The 23,947-nt window shown below is 37.5% G+C and overlaps 2 protein-coding genes across 3 annotated transcripts; both read right to left on the bottom strand.

The window, feature by feature from the left end:
- Nucleotides 1-13,014: 13,014 nt before the first annotated feature.
- Nucleotides 13,015-20,467, bottom strand: LOC111398724. Of its 2 annotated transcripts, XM_023025784.1 has the most exons (5): nt 20,127-20,467; nt 19,882-19,989; nt 19,702-19,785; nt 13,852-13,987; nt 13,015-13,727 (listed from the first exon to the last, which is right to left on the bottom strand). In XM_023025784.1, the coding sequence occupies exons 2-5, from the start codon at nt 19,966-19,968 to the stop codon at nt 13,582-13,584; spliced, it is 453 nt and encodes a 150-aa protein (XP_022881552.1). In that variant the 5' UTR covers nt 19,969-19,989; nt 20,127-20,467; the 3' UTR covers nt 13,015-13,581. The 2 variants fall into 2 exon arrangements, with proteins under 2 accessions (XP_022881552.1, XP_022881551.1); XM_023025783.1 differs by lacking the exon at nt 20,127-20,467 and having other exon boundaries at nt 19,882-20,107.
- Nucleotides 20,123-23,751, bottom strand: LOC111398242. Its single transcript, XM_023025168.1, has 8 exons — nt 23,644-23,751; nt 23,272-23,396; nt 22,436-22,497; nt 22,073-22,322; nt 21,902-21,992; nt 21,322-21,774; nt 20,432-21,166; nt 20,123-20,272 (listed from the first exon to the last, which is right to left on the bottom strand). The coding sequence occupies exons 6-8, from the start codon at nt 21,472-21,474 to the stop codon at nt 20,123-20,125; spliced, it is 1,038 nt and encodes a 345-aa protein (XP_022880936.1). The 5' UTR covers nt 21,475-21,774; nt 21,902-21,992; nt 22,073-22,322; nt 22,436-22,497; nt 23,272-23,396; nt 23,644-23,751.
- Nucleotides 23,752-23,947: the final 196 nt, after the last annotated feature.

The following is a 23,947-nucleotide window of genomic DNA, read 5'->3' as shown; positions in this document are numbered from 1 at the left end:
AATTGCAGGCACAGGCTTTGACCATCTTGGAATATCCTCAACAAACTGGCGAAGCTACTCTGCTTCTTCGGTTGCTTTGTCTAAAGCGATGAACTCTAATTTCATTGTAGATCTTGCGATGCAAGTTTTTTTGGACGATTTCCAAGATATAGTTGCACCACCAAGAGTGAGACATATCCACTAGTAGACTTGGTATCTGACATATCTGATATTCAATTTGCATCAGCATACCCTTCGATTACTGTAGGATATCTAGAATAGTGCAGTTCAAAATCACAAGTGTGCCTTAAATAATGTAGCACCCTAAAAATGGCTTTCCAGTAGACAGCACCTGGGTTACTTGTGTAGCGACTCAATCTGCTAACTAAGTATGCTATATCAGGTCTCGTACAAGTCATTAAATACATTAAACTTTCAATTATTCGAGAATATTCTAACTGTGAGACACCATCACTAGTGTTCTTGGATAAGTGGAGACTCAAATCCACTGGAGTCCTGGCCACAGTGGTATTTGACTTGTTGAACTTGTCTAGTATCTTATCAATGTAATGTGATGGAGATAACACAAGTCCATTTGGTGTTCGAGTAATTTTTACTCCCAAAATGACATCCGCGAGACCCATATCTTTCATGTCAAACTTCGAGTTTAACATATTCTTAGTGGCTTTGATAATCTTGTCAGAGCTACTGACAATGAGCATGTCGTCGACGTTATAGACATAGTATGACATATCTATCATTAGTGTCCTTGACATATACACACTTGTCGCACTCGTTGATTCTAAAACCACTAGAAAGCATAGCATTATCAAACTTCTCATGGCATTGCGTCGGTGTTTGCTTCAAACCATACAGCGATTTAACCAGTCTACAAACTTTTCTTTCTTGACCTAGAGCTGTAAACCCCTCTGGTTGCTCCATGTAGATTTCTTCATTCAAATCTCCATTTAGGAAAGCTATTTTTACATCCATCTGATGTATTTCCAGATTTCGTAAGGTCGCAATAGCAATTATCATCCGGATAGAAGTTATTCTCGACACAGGAGAATAAGTATCAAAGTAATCTAAGCTTTCCTTTTGCTTATAACTTTTGATTACTAGCTGAGCTTTATATTTATCAATGGAGCCGTCCGCTTTCATCTTCTTCTTGAAGATCCACTTGTAGCCCAAAGGCTTACAACCCGGTGGAAGATCTACTAACTCTCAAGTATGATTCTGTAGAATGGAATCGATTTCACTTTTGATGGTTTCTTTCCACAAATGACCATCTGGAGAAGATATAGCTTCTTTATAGCTTTGAGGATCATTCTCCATCAAATATGTGAGAACATCAGGGCCAAACGTCATAGAAGTTTTGGTCCTTTTGCTCCGTCTAGGCTCATCCTCACCTTCTTCAACTGGATCTTTACTGCTGTCAGAAGCAGAATATTCCATTGTCCGTTTAATAGGAGTTAATTGTTTAGGAGACTTACAAGGAAATATATTCTCAAAGAATTGTGCATTCCTAGACTCCATAATCGTGTTCGGATGAATATCAGGTACATTCGAATATTGCACAAGGAACCTATATGCACTACTATTTTGTGCATAACCAATGAACACACAATCAACTGTCTTAGGTCCAATCTTGACCTTCATAGGAGGAGGCACCACAACTTTAGTAAGACACCCTCACATTCGTAAGTATTTATATGAAGGTGTCCGATTTGTCCAAAGTTCATACGGAGTCTTATCCATATTCTTTCTTAACACTTTATTCAAGATGTAATTTGCAGAAAGAATAGCTTCTCCCCACATGTTCTGTGGTAATCCAGAACTAATCAACATAGTACTCATCGTTTTCTTTAAAGTTCTATTCTTACGTTCAGCAATTCCGTTCTGTTGAGGTGAATAAGGTGCAGTAGTTTGGTGAATTATTCCATGTTTAGCACAAAATTCACCAAACGGTGATTCATATTCACCACCACAATCACTCTGTAGCACCTTTATTTTCTTATTAAGTTGATTTTCAACTTCATTTTAAGAAAGAATGAATTTATCGATAGCTTCGTCTTTACTTTTAAGCAAGTACACATAACAATATCTCGTGCTATCATCGACAAAAGTAATAAAATACTTATTACCGCCTCATGTTTGGACAGATTTCAAGTCACATACATCACTATGGACTAGTCCCAATGGCTCGATACTTCCTTCAACGCTATGAAACGAAGACCTAGTAAGTTTAGATTCAACACATGTTTCACATTTATGATTTGAATCAATTTGAAACCTAGGCAAGTAATTTAGTTTGCTTAGTCTACGTAAAGCATTGTAATTTACGTGACCTAATCTACCATGCCACAGATTATGAAACTCAAGCAAGTAAACAGAAGGAGTTTTCTCATTACTCATAATAGTTGGGGTTACAGCAATTACATTCAATTTAAACAGGCCATCAGTCATATAGCATTTCCCAACATAAACTTCTATTTTGGTAATCACCAGCTTATCCGCCTCAAAGACCATGCGGAACCCATTCTTGCTCAGAAGAGTCCCAGAGACCAGATTCTTGCGAATCTCTGGCACGTACAGCACATTAGTCAAAGTAAGCTCTTTACCATATGTCATCTTCAGGATCACCTTACCTTTACCAAGCACTTCAGAAGTTGCAGAGTTTCCCATGAACAACTTTTCACCATTTGTAATTGGTGCAAAAGTAATGAACATGCTCCTGTTGGAGCAGACAGGGCAAGTGGCCCCAGTGGCCAGCTACCACTCCTTTGGGTTAGACCCCATCAGGTTAACCTCACTAATCACCACCGTGAGGTTTAGCTCATACATTTCATCTGAGAGATGATCTCTCTCATTTCTAACCATATTAGCCTGAGGACGCTGCTTATTATCCCTTCGAGGCTGACAGTAGTCTGCTGATCGATGCCTAATTTTGTCACAATTGAAGCACTTTCCATTGAACTGGAATTTAGGTTTCTTTCCTACCCCACCTGCAGGCTTCAACTGAAACCCTTTCGTAGCCTGTTTTTTATCTTTTCGATTTTCGTTACCCTGTTTGGCTTTAAAGGAGCGAACTTTTTTAGTGCCAGAACTTTGGCCGTACTCCAATACATTAGCCTTCTTAGAGTAAGAACTCTCTGACTTACGTTCAGCCCGTTTGTTATCCTCCTCAATGTGCAGTTTGATAATTAAATCCTCGAAAGACATCTCTTTCCTCCTATGCTGCAAATAGCTTTTGAAAGCCTTCCACTGAGGAGATAGCTTGTGAATAGCGGTAGCTTGTGAATAGCAGTAGCCACCTGTAGAGATTCTGACATGGTCAGACCTTCAGCATGCATTTCTTACAAAAGCACTTGATACTCCTGCACTTGGCTCACCACTGAACATGAATCAACCATCTCGAAGTCCATACACTGATTGGTTAAGAATTTCTTAGATTCGGCATTCTCGGTCTTGTATTTCTTTTCTAAGGACTCCCAGAGCTCCTTAGCAGACTTCTTTACTACATATACGTGATACAGAGAATTCTGTAGGCCATCCAAGACATAGTTACGGCACAAAAAATCAACACTTTTCCAAGCGTCCCAAGCTGCACGCCTATGCACATCAGTGTCGTTTTTAGCCACGATAGGGTCATCCTCAGTGAGGAAACGTGCAAGGCCCAACGTAGTGAGATAGAAACCCATCTTATTCTGCCATATCTTAAAATAGTACCAGCAAACTTATCCGGTCAAATTGCATGATTCACCGAAAATGGAGCCGAAAATGATAGCAAAGGTGTTGAAGCTACAGCCTTAGTCACTGGCAAAGGTATTGTGTCAAACTGGATTGCCGAGGCCGCAGCCGAAGGCAAAGTTGGGTTCACTCCAACATGAGGAATCCTGCCTCCAATTATCTCGTCAATGGGAGAAACGTCAGTCGTGGTCTCCATAGGGTTAACAACGATCATTGCAGGATTTGGTACACCGGTACCAACAATGTTGCTTTCGTTGTTCACATTGTTATTTCCATGTGACGCCATTGAACCGAAACAAGCAACAAATAATTTAGAATAATTATAAGTTTGTAAAGTTGTATATAAATTCGAGATCAAGTTATCTATTCAGAAAGTAGAACCGTAGAGTTGAAGAACATATTATTTTGTCAAATTATTAACAACTTAATAATCATTTAAAATGAATTAGAAATTATGCAAAAATCATGAACTGGAAAAATTGACAAAAACTAATGAACAGAATTTGATTTATTAAAGCCAATTTTGATTTAAGCTTATAGGTAAATATTAGAGAATCAAATCAAATCGAAGGCCTGTGTATTCACAGTTTCCCTAAATCGGATTCGCCGTCTCACTGGAGTGCAAGAGGTTTTGATCGGTGTTCGATTCCCAGGATACAATCGGTTGTCGATTCACACTGCACTACGTTAACCGTCTGCGAACTAGCTTTGATATACTCTATCTCACAAAGAAATTACAAGCACAAGGAAGAACTTGAAAGTGAGAAAAAGAAGATTGTTTCTTAGAGGTAGAAGCTTGCATTTCACTTGTAATATTCCAACCTAGAGAGACTCCTATTTATACCAATGGAGGAAAAGCTAGCTCACTAATCAAGGAGTTAAACCATTCATTGATAAAGGAGTTAAAACATGAAGGGACTTGAGTTACTTGAATTACATATGAAGAGACTTCTATTCAATATTTTTCATTCAATTCTAACAGGATTAAAAACGAAGGCAATCTACTTATAAGCGCAAAGTCGAATTGTGAAATTAATATCCGTTCACATTAGGCTCCTCAAGTACCCAATAATTGTATTAATTCACAAAATACATCGAGCGGGAGCTTACTGAATCCGAAATCAGTACGCAAACCACATTATTTCAAGAAATGAGTTCCTTGGAACAATTCCTATCCAACAATCCAACAGGTGGTGACCTTACAACATATTTTAATAATTAAAATTTGCTGCATATGTATGTTTTCATCAACCTTAAACAATTAGTCCCCAACTTCTTCTTCTGCCAGCTCACTTTGATGATTATCCATCAAATCCTCATTAACTAAAATTAGAGCATCAATGTTCAAAATACAACACGATGAACGTGTCAATATACAAACATAAGCTCCAGTTAAAGTAGTCATACATATACAAAAGTTTGCCAAATAACTAAGTTACCGTAAACTAAAGATTTGATCGATATCTACTAACCAAGTTAGCCGCTTTCCTTTTACATTCACTATCGTACTTACTTTCTCCATTCGAATTGTCATTTCTACCAAGATCTTGAGCTACTCTTCGTTGGTCAGACGAACTTGATATTCAAACATGCAGGACATTTCATCAATTCATTCGTTCTTCATGGGGTGAACTACACCAGTGCCAACGCTACTAGATGCACTGCTTGATTTGTCTATTACAACCCAGCTCCAAAAACCACAATTGTTATTCGTACCCTCTTTCTCCACAACAAAACATTTCTCGAACCCACGTTCACATGACCAGCATAGGTGTTTCATTGGGCAGTCGTCAAAGAAGTGGGTCTTCGCTCTACAACTATGAAAAATTTTGGAGTTTTGTTTGACCATTCTACAGAACAAACAAAAAGAGATTGAAGCATAACTAACTCATTGACCAGAATTTATATTGAACAAAGAAGAAAGTGAAACAATCGACATACAACTCACACGTAACAATCACACAAGAAACTTAACACACAACAATCAAACAGGAAACAAACAATTGAGGCAGATTTGAGTTCCCATCAACAATCTACTAAATGATGTGTTAAAATAGAAAGTTTGACTTAAAACACAAAATTTTCTTGTGAAGATAATAATAGAAAAATATAAGACCTTTATAGATTTGTGTTCCCATCAACAATCCACCAAATGATGTCATGTATGATGTACCCCTAACATATACCACGAATACTACATTGTTCTAACGTAATCACATGATATGTACCACTATCTAAAAAGCCAAAAAATTATAAGTTTATCAAAGTGTAAAAAACGCTTATGAAGAAAATAGAGTTGCTACTATCATTCAAAAATGAATGATCCCCAAATCAGTTGTATTCAACCATAGGCATATTTCAATGAACAAAACCAATACAAGATTAAAAGCAAATAACTCAAGTACTGAACCCAAAACATAATTTTAACAAAAATATCAATTAACCTAAGCACAACAAAGAAATGATAGCAGATGAAAACACGACCTCGGTGATGATTTTGCTGGACGCTAGAAGTGAAAAACACAGCGACAACTTCGACAAAGCAGCTTCTTTACGAACGAGTGTCATGCTTCGCTAGGTACCATAGCCGAGGAAAATATTCAGTGAATGCTTGCGAGTTACGGAGGCTGCCGGAGTTGATGATTCGTATAGTGACAAATCCCTTAATTGACGGAGGAAGAGTTTCGGATTGTGGATTTTCCCTTTCAAGGGAAATACGAGAGAAAGCAAAATGAAATTGAACCCGATTTGTTTTCAAAAAGAGAGATGCTACATACACTCTAGTGTACAGCCCCCTCACATGAGAGGGGGCCCATGAATTTTTTAATCATTGTGGGACCCCGTTCATGTGAGAGGGGTGTACACTATAGTGTACAAGCATAATTTTCCTTTCAAAAATCCCTTTTTGCCTTTTTCCTTTTTTTAAAAATTTGCCACGTCCCCTGTCCACACCATGTTACCAAATTTTCTGGCCGTGTAGCACGCTTGTATGTGTGTGTGTGTATGAACACACACATACACACACACACACACACACACATAGGTATATGTAAGCCACTATGGATCCAAATATGATAAGGGAAAAGTTAAATATTACTATAAGAAGCCACATCTTTCTTAACACGTGTTAACTTAGCTGCACCCCAAATTTTCTTAATCCTTAAGCAAGAGTCACGCACCCAACCCCATTAAGACTCTTTATACACCTCCTATCAATGTATTTAACCCTTAAAGTTATCACCAATTGATCTCCAATTGAAAGAGAAAGCAAAAGAAACAGATAATAGCAGAAACAAGGAGCTGAAAACTGAATTTTGGATACATAAGTTTAGCTCACGATTTTGAAGGTTGTTTTCATTGTCTTTGAAGATGTTATAATCTCTTGAGCCTATGAAATTACTTGATATTATGTTGGGGTTGGGGTTCGTGTTCGGGATGTTATTATGACAAAAAGAAAGAAAATTATTGGAGATATATTGAGTGAAATAAGTAAGGATAGAACTTGCATAGTTGCTAGATTCTGCTTATTCAACCTTTGATGTTGGATAATACCTTGAGCATAACTTGTATTTATTAATAGGAATGTTTTTACGTATGAGTTATAAGTATATAAATGATCTTTAATAGGTTAGAATATGAGTTGTGGTATGTTAATCCAAGCAAAATAGCCATAATAAAATTCTTGATTCAGTGTTCGGTAAAAGGGATTGATTTTCAGGTTGTAAATTATAATTGATTCTTAATAAGTTAGAATCTGAGTAGTGGTATGTTATTCCAAGTGAAACTCAAAATAGCCATAATAAAATTCTTGATTCGATAAAAGGGATTGATTTTTCAGGCTGTAAATTGATTAATTGTGATGAATTAATGTCTTATTACGTACATCTATTTGTTATAGAAGTGTGGTAAAGGTTTGGGAATTGATTGATGTGATTAAGGGTACAAAAAGGAGGTCGAAAAATAAACTGAGCAACAATAGAAATTGATAAACAGATTCTGTCCATCTTCAGACTTCAAATACTTCCACTTTCACATGATCATTAATCGCCTCTAAAGCTTGGAAAAATTGATTTGAATGAGTGTTAGGATGTTAATGATCCAATTAAATGATGTTTTTATTCATAGAACTTGAAAATAATGGGAATTATACGGCTGGTTACTTGTAGTGTTAATCTAGAATATGTTGGCATTTAAGCTTTTAGTATGAAATTGTGTAAGTTGGGGTTATTGAATTAGGGATCGTGTTTAATATTTGATGGTAATACAGGTCATCTTCCGATGTTAGGTGAGAAAGACACTTGACCTACACCCTGTAGAAAAATTACATGCAAAGGTAAAAAGATAAGTTAAAGTCCATTCGCAACTACAATACAAGAACATAGTATTTGTGAGATAATAATGTTGGGACATTTACATAGCTTTGATAAGAATCTCATTGAACATCATATGATGGTTATGATCGTTGGGTATGTAGCTTCAGAACACATTAACATCGATGTTGATTAAGCATGTTATTCACGAGTATTTTCATATGTATAACCAACATATGTCCATGGTTGGAAATCTAGCACGTGCAACATAATTTCAAAATTGAGTTTTCATCATAAATGTTTTATTAACTGCTACTAGAGCATCGAGGCATGTGAAGCATTCTTATGTGAGATGTTTTGGCATTGCGGGTGATACTTCCTAGATGATTACAAAGGTAAATAGGGAATGAGTATTTGGTGATCATGGGAGGGTATACCACTCGACTGTGCCCTTGTTATGATGTTTATTTCATTTTATTAAGTGGGAAAAAATAATAATATGTGAAATCCTGTGGTTAGGTCAAGTCTCAATTTCATTACCCACATAAGTTAATGTATGGTTATCTATATAGAATGAGGTATGACAAAAACTTAATATTTATTTTTCTCTTCAATCTACTTGACTGCTTGTATCACCATTCTTTCACAAATCCAAATCGATTCGAACTAACCTATAAAATTATTGTAAAACTGAGTATTTAAAAATACCTAGTAAGATATGTGCAGTTTCTATAAACAATTATATAACAATAAAATTTACACTTCATATCACATTTTTCTTATGGAATATATTGATGATCAAGTGAAATACCCATCATTAGTCATTTTGAATTTTCGAAGGATTTTACATTTTGCTATAAAAACTCAATAGAGTTCACATTTCATTAGGTTGAACCTGAAAGTCTACTGACAATTTATACATATTTAATTGAATATAAAAGTATACGAAAACAACCCAATTGCATAAAAGTATCTTACCTCGTTTTTGAAAAAAAAAAATTCTTGCACGTAAAAATTCTGCTATTATTTTTCTATACTTTTTCCTTTCGTTCTCTTTCTCTGCGGCGACTATCTTTTTTCTATGATGAAATAATGAGAATTCTAGCAGTATTTGTAGTTGAAAATCTCAATTGAGTTTGTATGCAACTAGAATTAAAAAATTGTGTAATACAAGAAATTTGAATAATAATTGGTTTCAAATAATAGAATAATGATTACTATTAAACTTTATTAGAACCAGCATTTTCAAAATCGGACCCGACTGATTGGTTCATCGAAAAAATCGAGAATCGGACTGAAATTCGGTCCAGTCATATGAGAAAACTCAAATCAATGTAAATAAATCGGTGGTAGACCTGGGAATTCGTCCAGTTCAACCAAAAATCGGTGAACCCGTTACATTTTTCTGGATTCCACAATACTTTTGCTTAAAAAACTGTAGTACGAAGAAGAAAATGATTTACTCCATTTCTTCCAACAACATTCAAATTCCAAAATAACTTAAACAAATACAAGTATTTAATGCTTATTTATAAATCTATTTATTTAATTATTATTTTTATTCTAGGACAATCTTGGTTCGACCATTTGACCATTGACCCTTTAGCTTTTGCGAATTAACGATTGGGTCGATTTTCAAAACATTGATCAAAATCAAATTAACATTACAAATAACATTTTTACTCTAATCCAAAAATAAAAGATCAACTCATAATTATCTATGCGTGGTTGCCAAGTTATTTAATATTCGTAATTCTTCAAAATTCTATTTAACCTCGTTTACTCTATATCGGATCTAACTTGACTTGATCCTATCCAAAATGACTTTTCTTGGGTCGAAGTCTTCTAATTAATTACAAACTACAAAAAGTGTCCAATATTGATATAGTAAAAATCACTTTATCAAAATATAATTATTTGATCCAAAAATATAAAAATCAATACTTATTTCACTTTATTCCCTCAATTTTTCAAAATATAAAAATATAGCATATAAAACGAAAAAATTTTATGTTATAAAATTTTCCAAAATTTTCAGGGTGTTACATAGAATCTTGAGCTTGCAGCTCTTGAACAAATTGATTGCATGATGGATATGGCACTTTATATCAACATCGCGATGGAAAATCTTTAATATTTCAGACTAAGGTCTCTAGCCAATTTAAAAACTTTGTTTTTCCTTTATAACAGAAAATAATTGAGTCTCAAGAGAATTCCATACTTCTACCTATAATAACATGGAAACCTTTCTTCTTGAACTCCTCCTCTGCTGAGGAAACACTGATTTTAGCATCCTGCCCAACAAGCATATATACTCTGACCGGAGACAAAACTTGCCACCATCACCACCACCATAATCGCCAGCCACCGCAACCTCCCCTCTCCACATCCACACACTCCTCTTTTATGTAACTTCACGTATAAGTATATATTTGTTCCATTTTGAAATGTTTCGTGTGAGAGAACTGTGTATATGGTTGAAATGACAAGCTACTTTGGTGATCATTAACCCGAATAATGTTATCTAGCACTAATGGTGCTAAATCACCAATTTAAGTGGTTATACTTTATTTGTTCAATTAAATGAATCATGTGATTTTGTATTTAAATGAATCTATTATTTAATGGCATATAATTGTCACCTAGACTGACGCTTAACAGTAGTGGTGATAAATAGCATTACTCCATTATCCAATGCGTTTAAGTAGTCAATTGGCTAGGTCCAAAATGGCCTTAGCCGCTAATGGGCCTGGACCAGCTCGAAGTTTGTGGGGACTCGGTGGACCGTATTGTGCCATAGAACCGTCCAAAGGTGAACCGAGCTAAGATATGTCTATGGGAACTTAGTTAATTTTTGTCTTTGACTGATCTTGTAGGCCTTCTTGTATTACTTGAATGCTTGCGTGTCATTTAGGAAATTAATTGCTTATTATGTTTTCAGAAGGTTCGTGATAAGTTTAGAACATTTCAATTTCAATATGCGGATCAATAAATGTTGTGGATGACATTTATGGCTATGCAATCATATAGATAATCGCGTAATTAAATGCATTACTTTGCATATGAATTCGGGATATGAATATTATCAAGTCGTGCTTAGAATAAGTTTGACTTACTTCGGAAGATATAGTTTAATATAATAGAATTATTTATTGTCAAGAATTCACAAATTACACTAAATAATATAGGTCAAGAATTGAAAATACGATAATAATAGGTGGATTTGGAATTTCAACCCTTCGTTCTCATACATATTTCATTTAATTCTTAGATAACAAATCAATATTTAGGTATTATGACAACATTCAAATTTGATAACGAAGTAACACGATTTAATTTAAGGTTCATTCCTCATGGGGTAATACTCATTCCCACTACATAATTACTTGTCAATGATGCACTATGCTTTCGGGATTTCACCGAACACCAATTCTCGAATTCAAAATGATATATATCAGTCTATTGTAATTTGAATCACACACTTTCATGAAATTATACTATTGTACACCTTTATCTATCTATCTATACAGTGTCCTGTGCTCCTCCGGTATTTATGTTTCACGGTACCAACTTCTCCCGCACCATGAAACTTAAGGATGTTTTGCTAAGCCTAAAAGTTACTTAAAAGTAACTTCTAACGTGCACATAGTCACCTAGTGTAAAAGGTTCAAAAACAAGATTTTACCATGTCGTAAGAACAATATGTTCGAGAAACTATCCAAATGGATTTCCTCCAATTGATGGAAAAGGTGGTAATAAATAATATTACTCTATTATCCCATGCGTTTAAGTAGTCAATTGGCCAGGCCTAGAATGACCTTAGCCGCTAATGGGCCTGGACCAACTCAGGGTTTGTGGGGGCTCAGTGGGCCGTATTGTGCCATAGAACCGTCCAAAGGTGAGCCGAGCTAAGATATGTCTATGGGCCAAATATATTGTTGTTATAACTTAATTAATTTGTGTCTTTGATTGATCTTGTAGGCCTTCTTGTATTACTTGAATGCTTGCGTGTCATTTGGGAAATTAATTGCTTATTATGTTTTCAGAAGGTTCGTGATAAGTTTAGAACATTGCAATTTCAATATGCGGATCAATAGATGTTATGGATGACATTTATGGCTGTGCAATCATATCGACAATCGTGTAATTGAATGCATTACTTAGCATATGAATTCGGAATATGAATATCATCAAGTCCTGCTTAGAATAAGTTTTACTTACTTCAGAAGATATAGTTTAACATAATTGAATTATCGATTGTTAAGGATACACAAATTACACTAAATAATATAGGTCGAGAATTGAAAATACGATAATAATTGGTGGATTCAGAATTTCAACCCTTCATTCTCATACATATTTTATTTATTTCTTAGATAATTAGTAGGATAATTTATAAACAAACAAATCAATATTTAGGTATTACAACAGCATTCAAATTTGATAATGAAGTAATATGATTTTATTTAAGGTTCATTCCTCATGGGATAATACTCTTTCTCCCTACATTATTACTTGTCAATGATGCAGCACGCGCGCTTTCAAGATTTCACCAAACACCTTCTCGAATTCAACCTTAAGAAGTCTTAATCAGATGTTAAAATGCATAATTATGGTATGGACAGTAACACACAACAACTACAGATGCTGCTCTCAGCTGGGGTCGGAAACTATGGCACAGGTACTGTGGTTTGGGACCATTCGGGCGAAGTGTCAATAGCCAACAAATAAATCAGAAATTACACAGAATGATATATGTATATTTTGAATCACAAACTTTCATAAAATTACACTATTATCCCTTGATATACACCTTGATCTATCTATCAATCTATCCATACAGTGTCCTGTGCTCCTCCAGTATTTATGTTTCACCAGGATGTTTTGCTAAGACTAAAAGTTACTTAAAAGTAACTTCTAAACGTGCACATAGCCGCCATAAAGGGTTCAAAAACAAGATTTTACCACGTCGTAAGAACAATATGTTCAAGAAACTATCCAAATGGATTTCCTCCAATTGATGGAAAAGGTGGAGCAGGAGACAAGTCCCTTCCATTGGACTTTTGAATGGGGTTGAGGGCAGCCAAGGCATCTTCACCACTGCCAAAGTTAAGACTAACTTCTTGTGGTCTGCAATAACAAACTAAAACTGTAAACAATTTATGAAGTAAAAACATAACAGGGTTGGATTTCTTTATTTGTTATCATTGAACAAATCAAAGGATCTCAAAAAGTGAAATAAAATGAGAAACTTAATGAATATGCTTGAAACTTAGCACCCCTGTCTGAAAGCAGTTAAGCATTATGGGAAAAAAATTAGAATGTCGCGTCACCTTTTCCATTAGTCAAACTATTGAACATAGATGGAGTGACCAAATTGGAACAAAATTTATGTTCAGTTACAAACTTAAAACAAAATGAGGCTCTGTCACCAACATGAAATTTCGTTTGAAGTCTAGTGCCGGCTACCTCATTTAACTCTAGACATGTCACCCGTGCTTTCTTCTACAGATGTCCAAGTCACATTAGTTTAGTACATTTGCTAACAAGGATTTTGCAAATAACTTAAACCATCAAAATTGTGTGTTAGCTGAGAAACTGCAAGATTGTTGAAAACAAATCTCCGGAAATCCAAAATATACCTAGTAAGTTGCGGGTTACCAAGTGATTGCTGCTCCATGTATGCTCCTGGAATAGAGAATTCACGTGAATGTCGATAAAGTTGGGATCAACTTCTACATATATATATGCACACACGCACACACACACATATATATTTATAAATTAACTGAGGAAAATAGAGTAATTTTACCTGCAGGAATGTTCACCCCATAAGGGGAAACCTGTGAAGCCAGTGCTGATGCATAAGGCAATGATGGATGAGGCTGTAAACCCACCGGAGGTGGCATGTTAGTTAGAGCCCCGTGCAAAGATTCCACAAACGGAAACTAAACCAAAGAAAACAAGGAAAGGGAATAATTTCCAAGGTTCGTATGTTTAAAAGGTAAATTCATGAATTGTGCTCTACGAATATTGTACCAAACTGTTATTGGTTATGATCACAATGCTTTCAACAAATTAATGGACATTGAATATAATCAATTGAATAGGTTTTATTCTAGAACTGTATCTATGGCTTGTATGTACTACATTAGCTAAGTATTTTAACATTGAACTGCTAATGATGCTTAAGTTCTTAATTAAAGATCACTGATTTCTGTGGTTCTCAATAATTTTTCCTAACATAAACACACAACATGAAGGAATCACAATAATGTGCAGGAATTTCTATTGGCAAATTGATATTTCAGTAATGCATATGATATTAGTGGCTTGTTAGTAATGCAAACTGCACGATTCTAGACATTATAAGAAGAATAAGCTAATAGTTTTTTGATAGACCCCCGATTCAGCACATCTATTCTAGAAGGACCAAGAAGGATGGAATAACAAATTATGTTATGAAATAGTGACTAGGCTGGAGTTAGTTATACAAGGGGGGTTATAAATAGAGTAATTGTTAAGAGTCAGGGCATCAGAAATCATTGTGAGGAAAGGGAATATTAGGAGAGTATGGCTCTCTCAAATGGCCTCTTATGTTTTCTTAAGTTGTAATTTCCATTCAATCAGTTTTAATATAATTTCCTTCATATTTCTTGTTTGTTCTTCTTGGATTATTCTTGGCCTCTATCATATTTGGTATCAGAGCACCCATTTCATAGCACAACCATGACCTTGGCAGAACGAGTGAATGAGTTAGAGCAACAGGTGAGCAGTAATCATCACGAGCTCCAGACCAACTTAGACGCCTTACGATCAGAATTTCATGCCATGCAATCAGGCCTAATGGAAAAAATGGATAAGCTACTGTAGAGTTGGTCAAACCAAGAGAGGGAACGCAAGGACAAAGGGGTGGCTAAGGAACCATCATCATCTGCAGAATCCGGACTAGCCCAATCGAGACCAACTGGAAGTCAGTTTGAGGGAGCCGGGGCCTTGGGAAATTGGAAGGGAGAGTCGCGCATTAGGCGACTGGATATGCCGGTGTTTGACGGGATGGATCCGGATGGGTGGATCTTCAGGGTGGAGAGATACTTCGGGATTAATAGGATGACAGAAGAAGAAAAGATGGACGCCGCTGTGGTATGTCTGGACGGGGAGGCGTTAGTGTGGCTGAAATGGGAGGAGAAGCGACGGCCGATCTTGAATTGGGAAGAACTGAAGGTAAGGCTGCTTCGGCAATTTCGAGCGTCGCAAGAGGGGACTCTGTGTGCTCAATTTCTGGCGGTCCGACAATCGACCACTGTAAGGGACTATCGCCGACAGTTTGAGACGTTAGCTGCACCATTGAATGGCTTATCGGAGGAGGTGTTGGAAGGGAGTTTTATGAACGGATTGAAGCCCGAATTAAGGACAGAGGTCCAATTACACAGGCCGGTGGGGTTGGAGCAGATGATGGAAACGGCCCAGATGGTGGAAGAAAGGAATTGGGTCACTAAAGTGAGCCAGTGGAGTCCAGGCCCACCAAAACCTAAATCCAGTGCCTATTCTGACCAGAACCCACCCTAAAGTTTTAACCCAACAACCAAGCCCACTATACCTCTCAATATTACCCCAACCCATATGGCCAGCCCTGGACCATTTCAGAAAAATATCCCTTCCTTCAAACGACTTACAGATGCCGAAGTACAGGTGAAGCATGAAAGGGGTCTTTGCTATCGATGCGATGAGAAGTTTACAGTCGGCCACCAGTGTAAGAATAAGGAGCTTCAAGTGCTCGTAGTAAGAGAAATGGAAGCAATTTCGATTGGCAGGGACGCGTCGGGCGGTGATGGCTGCGTCGACCAGAACTCGACCGGAGATGACGAAGAGGAAGAAAGTAAGGAGAGCCAGGTCGTCGAGCTATCTATTAACTCTGTTGTGGGGCTTATGATACCGGGCACTATGAAGTTAAAGGAGAAGTTGGGCCAAAGAGAAGTCGTGGTCCTCATAAATAGTGGAGCATCCCATAATTTCATTAGTTCAGAAATTGTCCAGCAACTTGGCTTTCCTCTATCAGGCACTCCGGGTTACGGGGTAATTATGGGGACCGGCCTCAATGTAAAGGGAGAAGGCATCTGCAAGCAGATACCACTTACGTTGCAGAGTCTGACGATGGTAGAAGACTTCTTACCTCTGGAATTAGGGAGTTCAGATGTCATATTAGGGATGCAATGGCTGTAAAAATTGGGGAAAATGCAAGTGGACTGGAACACGCTGACTATGTCCATTAATATGGCAGGGACTACCGTAACTCTTCAAGGCGACCCCAGCCTTAGTAGAACCCCAGTATCATTAAAGACTATGTTAAAAACATTCAGAGAGCAAGGAGAAGGGCTCTTATTGGAATTAGGTAATATCACTATTGTCGATGAAGGAGGGGTGCTAGATCCTCCGGAAGTCATTATTGAAGTATTAAAAGAATTCTCTGCTGTTTTCGAGAGCAAAAGTAAGCTGCCCCCTCATCGGGATCATGATCATGCCATCAACCTGCAACCCGGAATAGGCCCCATCAGTGTGAGACCATATAGATACCCATATTTCCAGAAAAATGAGATCAAGAGGTTAGTGCAGGAGATGTTGGCTGCAGGAGTTATTCAGCATAGCACTAGCCCATTTTCGAGCCCAGTACTCTTGGTTAAAAAGAAAGATGGTAGTTGGAGGTTTTGTGTGGACTATCGGGCAGTAAATAAAGCTACAGCTGCTGATAAATTTCCAATTCCCACCATTGACGAACTCCTAGATGAGTTACATGGTTCAACCATTTTCTCAAAAATTGACTTGAAATCTGGGTATCATCAAATCCGGGTGAGGACAGGGGACATCCCTAAAATTTCATTCCGCACCCACGAAGGCCACTATGAATTTCTAGTCATGCCATTCTGAAGAATGCACCAGCAACCTTCCAGTCACTAATGAACAACATCTTCAGGAAACAACTACGGAGATTTGTATTGGTCTTCTTCGATGACATTTTAGTCTATAGCCAAACGGTGGAAGAGCATCGGGAGCATTTGAGATGGGTATTGCAGCAGTTAATGGATAATCATCTGATCGCTAACAAGAAGAAGTGTTTGTTTGGCCAAACCGAACTGGAGTACCTCGACCATATAATCTCAGGAAAAGGGGTTGCCACTGATATGTCTAAGGTGGAGGCCATGACTGCATGGCCACGACCTAAGTCGCTTAAGGAGCTAAGGGGGTTCCTTGGTCTAACAGGGTACTACCGGAAGTTCGTAGAGGGGTATGGAAGGATAGCTTGGCCACTTACGCAACAACTAAAAAAGGATAATTTTGGGTGGAGTGATGAGGCCGAAGCTGCTTTTGTAAATCTTAAAAGGGCTATGGCATCGGTCCCAATATTAGGGCTTACAGACTTTTCCAAGCCATTCGTGATTAAAACTGATGCGTCTGGTCACGGCTTGGGGGCAGTCCTGATGCAACACCGGAGACCTATTGCTTACTTCAGCCAAGTTCTTCCTCCTCGGTCCCGGAACAAGTCTATTTACGAGAGAGAGTTGATGGCAGTTGTATTTGCTGTTCAGAAATGGAGGCATTATCTAATTGGGAGGCATTTCATAGTCCGAACGGATCAGAAAAGTCTCAAATTCCTTCTTGAACAGCGTGTGGTAAGTACAGAATGTCAAAAGTGGTTGACGAAGTTACTGGGGTATGACTTTGACATCGAGTACAAGCCCGAGTTGGAAAATAAGGCGGCCGACGCCTTATCCCAAGTTGAATTGGCTACAGCAGGGATTGCACTTAGTATGCCATTTGTGGTACAGCAAGCTGAGCTAGAAAAGGCAGTAAAGGAAGACTCGGAATTGAGCCATATCCGTACAGCACTACAAGGTGACCAAACGTCACATCCGGGATTTGCATTGGTTCAAGGTACTCTATTATATCGTGACCGACTTGCCTTACCTAAGGGCTCCCCATTTGTAATGTTGGCATTGCAAGAAGGACACGATAGCAAAATCGGTGGCCATGGGGGATTCCTTAAAACATATAAAAGGATTGCTGCCACATTTTATTGGAAAGGCATGAAGAAGGATATTCGGGATTATGTGGCAGCCTGTGCAACATGTCAAAGGAACAAGTATTCAACCCTCACCCCTACGGGACTGCTTCAACCGTTACCAGTGCTGGAGAAAGTCTGGGAGGATATATCCATGGACTTCATAGAAGGATTGGCTTGCCAAAGTTAGACGAGGTTGATTCGATTTTGGTCGTCGTGGATCGCTTAAGTAAGTATGGACATTTTGTGGGACTTAAACATCCTTTCTCGGCCCCTTCTGTGGCGGCAATATTCATTAAGGAGATAGTTCGGTTGGATGGCATGCCACGGTCAATAATCTTTGATCGTGACAAGGTATTTGTTAGCAAATTTTGGAGTGAACTTCTTCGGTTGCAAGGAACTAAATTGAGGCTCAGTTCAGCTTATCACCCACAGACCGATGGCCAGATGGAGGTAGTTAATAGGAGTATTGAAGCTTATCTTCGCTGTTTCACTTCAGGCAAGCCTAAAGACTGGTTTCACTTTCTACCATGGGCTGAATTATCTTATAACACTTCTTACCATGTGTCTACACAGTTAACTCCATTTCGTATTTTGTATGGACGGGAACCACCCCCTGTCATCTGCTTTGAGAAAGGGACAACAACAGTATCTTCGTTAGACCATCAGCTGCTGGAACATGACCAGTTACTAGAAGAATTAAAAATGCATCTGCAGAATGCTCAACAAAGGATGAAAGCTTCTGCTGATCAGCATAGAAGGGCGGTGGATTTTGATATTGGGGAATTAGTCTACTTAAAGATGCGGCCATACCGCCTTAAATCTTTGGCACATCGTTCCAATGAGAAACTCTCCCCTCGGTACTATGGGCCCTTTGAAGTTATAGCTAAAGTTGGTCAAGTGGCTTACAAATTAAAACTTCCTCCGGAGTCCAGAATTCATCCTGTTTTTCATGTTTCTCAACTCAGGAAGGCTGTGGGTAAATTCCATCTGCTTTCCCCTCTACCTCAACAATTAAGGGAAGACTGGGAATTAAAAGTGGAACCAGAATCAGTTTTGGGAATCCGTTCTGCATCGTCTGGGGACAGTGACAACAGGGAGGTGCTCATTAAATTGTTTGGTCTGTCACCATTAGAAGCAACCTGGGAGCCTTTTGATCTCATTAATCAACAATTCCCTTCTTTCAACCTTGTGGACAAGGTAACTAAATTGGGAGGGGTAATTGATAGACCCCCGATTTAGCACATCTATTCTAGAAGGACCAAGAAGGATGGAATAACAAATTCTGTTATGAAATAGTGACTAGGCTGGAGTTAGTTATACAAGGGGGGTTATAAATAGAGTAATTGTTGGGAGTCAGGGCATCAGAAATCATTGTGAGGAAAGGGAATATTAGGAGAGTATGGCCCTCTCGAATGGCCTCTTATGTTTTCTGAAGTTGTAAATTTCCATTCAGTCAGTTTTAATATAATTTCCTTCATATTTCTTGTTTGTTCTTCTTGGATTATTCTTGGCCTCTATCATTTTTCTGTTCTTTTTAGCTGCATATCAAACATGCCATAGAATACTAGAATGAAATCATAAGATCAGGCTCAAACCGCTTACTATTGCAGCTTGAATTTGTGGCCGTTCATCACCAAGATCAAACGGGTTTCTTGGCTTTGCAGAATTCGGGGAAGGATCCATTGACTGTAAAAGAAGTTTCATTTTCGGATTTGTGATGTATCCCAGCTAAAATTTTTAAGAATACTCGATACTCGGTTTATCATTTCAAATGTGACATACCATTGCAGCCGGATAAATTTGCATGCCGTATCCCATTCCATGAGGTGGACGCACTTGCCAACTAGGAACTGCTGAAGCCAATGCCATGTGATTTAATGTGAAAAGGTCCTGCATAGTATGAGTAACAGATTACACGTTTCCTGAGTTTGATAAGCCATTTTCAGTTTTTCCTTTCGCTTCTGGCGGGACTGTCCAGATGAAAGTTCCATAGAATTCTCAAATTGTATCAGTCTATTGATCATTACCGCAGGAAGTTCCTCTCGTCCAATAGATTTTGACACATCTCCCAATCCAGTGTCCTGTGCTGGTTTGAGGAAGCTTGAGATGATTCCTCGGACGGAGCATTTGGAACCGGTCCTCGACCATTTGTTGCAGATGTTATATTACCCTGCTACGTAAGCACCACGAAGCGAATAACGTGCTATACCTAAGACCAAACCTTTAAGTGGTTTGTTTGTTAAGGGGGACTAGATAATATTACTCGAAAAGATTAAAGAACAAAAAAGGTTAAAATCATGTTTATTGTATTGTCCAATACTGCATGCTAAACATATCCCTTAAGCATGGTGCAAGGTTCAAATTTCAAACATTTAAATTCTCTTTCTTGTTTAAATATTTTTGTTACAATAACTTCACATCCTCTCAATTTGCAGAGAATACTTTTAAGGAGGAAAATGGTTTTTGACGAAATAAATTGATTTTGTAAGTTCTGTATAAAAATCACCTGATTATGCAAAGTTTCAACGGATGTACTTTGCAGAGTATTAGAGTGAATAATCTTAGGACAGGCAGGTGGATTTTGCTGCTCATTAGGCAAATTTTGTACGTCTGTTTCTTCCACTGTGGAATTCCTCCTGTTGTTCGGAAATGCTTGGTCCCTCTCCATAGTTGAAGAAGGAGGAGGTCCAACAACATTGGAAACTTTGGGCACACTAGTCGTCGGCCTGGCATCTGTAGCTTCAGAACTTTCGAGCAAACCCATGGGTGCACCCAAAAGAGCATCAGCACTGGTAGTGGTAGGTTCTTGAGTTGTACTGCCTACAGGCAACGCCATAGGAGCTGACAATTCAAATAACAAGAACTCCAACGAATTCATATTTGGAGCATTGGACAGCTTTTCTGCTGCAGGTGATGGAGAGGATGAAGCTGTTTGCTGTGCCGGTACCTCTGCTTTAGTAGGACTCACAAGGTTGGCATCAAAACGAATCAAGCTACTAGAATCTACAGTCTTGTTTTCCTTTGGTTCCTTGTTTTCGAAATGCAGCTTCGTGGGATCAGCTGTCTTCTGATAAATAAAACAAACCAAAACTTCAGAACACAATACGTTCAAATTCCAAAATTCAACAGTAGAGTGTAAGAGTTTCAATCTGCAAGAACATATAAGATATCATAATACTCCTAAATTATGTTGAACATCTGAAAATCAGAAAATGAACTCACACGGTCTCTTGCAGAGCCATCAGCATCCCTTCCATCATTGGCTTTGGTAGGTTCGCCAATTCTCAGGTGCAGAACTTTCTCGCGTAAAATATCTTTGAGTGGGCGTATTTCTGGAGAATTTTTCTCCCGGATCCTTTGAGAATCGGGGGACATTTTTCCATCCCTAGATTCTTGACCTGACTACCTATCAAAACGTCTCACACCTCCATCATCTCGATACCTGTCATCAACTATCTCAAAGCAAGTAGAAGAACGACCCCTATGACTCCCAGATCTCTTATTTCCTTGGGTGTACCGAGGACTTCTTTGTTCCATGAAAAATCTTAAAGTTTTCTCATTATTCCTCACGCTTGGACTTATTTTCTCAAATGACTGACATTCGTAGAAGTCATCTCCCCCAACATTCTCAGCTCTTTTGGAAGAATGCTTCTCATAAGTATCACACTTCAGTTTCTGCAACATCAATAATATCATTAGTTAAAAATGCACATAATTTCAAACAGGACAGGTCCAATAATCTTGATGATGACATCAACTGAAAAGTATAAAAATTCTTTATGGTCATAAGCAATACACTTACCGTTCTAACCATAGGAAGCGAACTGTTCTCCCCACTATACTTCCGGTCTACATAGACACGCTTGATAAAATCTCGAATCCGATGAAGATTACTGAAGAACATCATACATAATTATGATATGGCTTGTTTCTATATGAACTTGTATCACATATAAACCAAAGAATAGATTACCTGGCATCGGGGAAAGAATTACGGAGTGGATCCCACACCTTAAAATAAATTTGCCGAGATGAATGACATTAAGCTAACCAGTGAAATCTAAGAATTTTTATCAGAAATGAATTTAAATGTAACCAAAAACAACATGATCATTTTGGATATTAAGAATGAAACCTCATTTCCCCAATCTTGAAGAGCACTAACTTCTGCAGCATTAAACTTAGCCATCGACACTGATTTTACTCGATGTGTGAATTCCCGACTGAAAATATGCCAGGAAAATCGTTAAAGTTTTGAATTATCCCTTTCTACATTTGGCTTTATCCTTCTATTATTTTCTTCATTAAACATCAGCATTCTATTTATGCAACTTACTGCACACCACTACAATTTGTGCATACAAATGTCCAGAAAGTTGTACAAACATATTGCGGGCCCTGCTTAACAAAAATATAAGTGAAAATTAGTGAGTCCCTACAAGAATACATGTCTCTCTATCAAGAAAAAAATGTATAATGAAAAATGGATTATTATTAATATACATAATTACAAACACTTATTCAGAATAAGGTTTAGCCTTTTTCCTTTGTTTTCTTGATTCCACACACTATTTTTAAACAATGATTGGTTAATTAATTAGACTTTTCAACAATTGAAAAAGTTTACAAGATGCCAAAAATTAGAAAGTTCCATAACAAGTACTTTGAGCATCTCTAGTTGACAAAACAATGCATATATCTCACAGCCAAAAACTTTGGAATTGTTGAGTCTCAACATGGTTCTAACAAAACATAACTTGAAAATCGAGCACAAATAAAAACAAATGCAAAAAACATAAATGAAATAATGAGTGTAGTAAAAATTTCACAACTTGAAATCGTTTCTGATATCTCCTAGGGATAAGAGACATGGGGTTAAAGAGGTCCCTCGTGAATAATCTTGCATAATCTGCATTTCCTACTTTCGCAGCTATAGGTTCGCACTTTTACCCAATCCGGGGTAGTAACACTTTCTAAAGGCCCACTCTGCCACACAAGCGAGTGCATAATTTTTCTTTCTCCTACTTAAAAGCTCGAAATAAGCCCTACCCAAACATGCCGGCACCACCCAAAATACGGGATCATTTGACACCTCTAATTCAGAAGGTTAAAAGAGAGAGTATTATCAGGCTTAATATCTCAAAATTTAAAGAAATAAGAACCAAAACATACCAAACTGTTGCAATTTATACATCTTCTATTCTCTGGAAGCTTCAATAGATCACGAATGATCCTTTCGATTCTCTCTTCTTCCTTCACCCGCTGAGGCATTGTTTCACCAATTTAAGCTCACCTGCCTTTCAACATAGATACATTTAAAATATTAACCCATGAAACTTTTACCCAATTTATAGCGTTGCCATATCCTTCAATAATGAAACTAATTCGACATATTATTTAGATTATTTACATGGGCATTGTCATTCACAACATGGGTTTTCCAAATAACTTAGAAGTAAGAGAAAATGGAAATAACTAGACTTGGGAATGCACTTTTTTTGTCAATTACATTTCAAAATTTATTCTTCTTCTTCTGTCAATTACCTGTTTTCTTCTCGTGATTTCTCGGTAATAAAAGAGAATTTTCTGCAAAATTTTCGCTGGTGGGTTAATGAAGAAGCAGACGTAGGTTAATTTTCATGATGGGGCCTGGATTTTAGAGTAAGTTGTATGGAAGAGTTTTTTGCTGGAGAAACGAGGTAGGTGGGGAGGGAATATTGGCGGTTTTAACGGTTGGCGACCGTTATTTTTAGAAAATAGGGAGAAATTTGTTCAGGCCTCCTCTTTTTTTTTTTTTTTTTTTTTTTTTTTTTTTTTTTTTTTTTTTTTTTTTTTTTCATATATTTTC

Source organism: Olea europaea, chromosome 8 (assembly GCF_002742605.1).
Source record: "Olea europaea var. sylvestris chromosome 8, O_europaea_v1, whole genome shotgun sequence".
NCBI lineage: Eukaryota > Viridiplantae > Streptophyta > Magnoliopsida > Lamiales > Oleaceae > Olea > Olea europaea.
This window is presented reverse-complemented; position numbering and strand designations above follow the sequence as displayed.

What these genes read in the sequence shown, in the direction of transcription:
- LOC111398724 (XM_023025783.1), bottom strand. Translation starts at nt 19,995, where the DNA reads ATGCAGGACCTTTTCACATTAAATCACATGGCATTGGCTTCAGCAGTT. An exon ending in AAATTTATCCGGCTGCAATG is followed by an intron (nt 19,786 to 19,881) that starts GTATGTCACATT and finishes CTTCTTTTACAG; the next exon opens with TCAATGGATCCTTCCCCGAA. An exon ending in CACAAATTCAAGCTGCAATA is followed by an intron (nt 13,988 to 19,701) that starts GTAAGCGGTTTG and finishes TCTTTGGTTTAG; the next exon opens with TTTCCGTTTGTGGAATCTTT.
- LOC111398242 (XM_023025168.1), bottom strand. Translation starts at nt 21,474, where the DNA reads ATGTCCCCCGATTCTCAAAGGATCCGGGAGAAAAATTCTCCAGAAATA. An exon ending in ATGGCTCTGCAAGAGACCGT is followed by an intron (nt 21,167 to 21,321) that starts GTGAGTTCATTT and finishes TTTATTTATCAG; the next exon opens with AAGACAGCTGATCCCACGAA. An exon ending in GCACCATGCTTAAGGGATAT is followed by an intron (nt 20,273 to 20,431) that starts GTTTAGCATGCA and finishes GTGCTTACGTAG; the next exon opens with CAGGGTAATATAACATCTGC.